Genomic DNA, 1,408 nt, shown 5'->3' on the forward strand with positions numbered 1-1,408 from the left:
TTTAGCATGAAACCCATCCATCGTTTCCTCAATATTCGCATTATTTTTGCTGCACGCACCTTCGCCTTCGTGCTGACTCGGCGAGTTTAAACCAGTATAAACACTCTATAAGCGCTGTGCAGATCAAACGAGTAGTGCGGTTTCGTTATGCTTTCAGTTTCGTTTGCCGTTTGATGTTTCACATATGCAACAGAAATGGCAGCGCTTATGAGTTAAACAATGTAACTCACACAAAATGTAGTCGCACAGGCAGAAAAATTTTTCGCAAAATGCGCCCATTTGGTCGCACTCTGGAGCCCTGTGCTGGACAGTATTTTTTTATCCTCAGTTGTTTAAATCGCGGTAATCGAATACGGTTATAGTGATAATTAAATTATGAAACGGTAATACTAACCGTGGGGTATTTTATCATGATTTATCGTCAAACCGGTAATCGTTACATCCCTAATATACATATATATATATATATAATTTTTTTTTTTCCTTCATCAGACCAGGTATTTTAGAGAAGAAAGAACAGAACTCAGTCAATCACCTTCTCATGTGCTGCTCTTTGTTCAGGGTTGTGCGGATGCAGAACCTGCAGGCGGCATATTTCACACAGATCGCCATGGAGATATGGGCAGCTGTCGCCGTAGTGACAGTGTCCAGTCGCTAGGTAAGGGCAGAGCTGCTGGTGGTCTGGATGTGGGCCGGCGCCGGCCGAGCTCTGCAGCCCGCAGCGGGTGGCCTCCAGATAGGAGTGAGGCTTGCTGTCGCTGCTGTAATCCCAGCAGTCCTTCGCTCTGCTGTCAGAGCCCAGCGCTGAAACACAACAACACAACATCAGCTCACAGTCATCTCAGCGCTGTGGCTGTCATATACAGTCATGCAGTGTATCTGACACCTTTGTCTCTGAGCACCAGAGGCTTGCTGGCGTGTTTGCTGGTGCTGGGCGGGGGTCCGGGGCCCGGCGCTGACGCTCCTGCACTGCTGCCTCTGTTCTGCTGCTCCGCCGATGATCCTCCACCACGACCAGGAGCTCTGACGTGATCATACCTATCAGAAAATACAGCACACTGCACTAAACCACTGACACATCAGCACACTGCACTAAACCACTGACACATCAGCACACTGCACTAAACCACTGACACATCAGCACACTGCACTAAACCACTGACACATCAGCACACTGCACTAAACCACTGACACATCAGCACACTGCACTAAACCACTGACACATCAGCACACTGCACTAAACCACTGACACATCAGCACACTGCACTAAACCACTGACACATCAGCACACTGCACTAAACCACTGACACATCAGCACACTGCACTAAACCACTGACACATCAGCACACTGCACTAAACCACTGACACATCAGCACACTACACTAAACCACTGACACATCAGCACACT

At 48.2% G+C, this 1,408-nt stretch overlaps 1 protein-coding gene across 1 annotated transcript in view; it reads right to left on the minus strand.

Moving 5' to 3' along the window:
* Positions 1 to 1,071, minus strand: part of LOC107675967 (probable E3 ubiquitin-protein ligase makorin-2) — a gene marked incomplete at its 5' end in the record, with an annotated part of 15,822 nt that extends 14,751 nt beyond the window's left edge. The window contains 2 exons of the mRNA XM_016470466.1: positions 536 to 804; positions 887 to 1,071. Coding sequence (XP_016325952.1) covers positions 536 to 804; positions 887 to 1,071 — 454 coding nt within the window. The remainder of the gene's footprint in view (positions 1 to 535; positions 805 to 886) is intronic.
* Between the last annotated feature and the right edge of the window lie 337 nt (positions 1,072 to 1,408).

Source organism: Sinocyclocheilus anshuiensis, unplaced genomic scaffold (genome assembly GCF_001515605.1).
Source record: "Sinocyclocheilus anshuiensis isolate Anshui unplaced genomic scaffold, SAMN03320099.WGS_v1.1 scaffold3089, whole genome shotgun sequence".
Lineage (NCBI taxonomy): Eukaryota > Metazoa > Chordata > Actinopteri > Cypriniformes > Cyprinidae > Sinocyclocheilus > Sinocyclocheilus anshuiensis.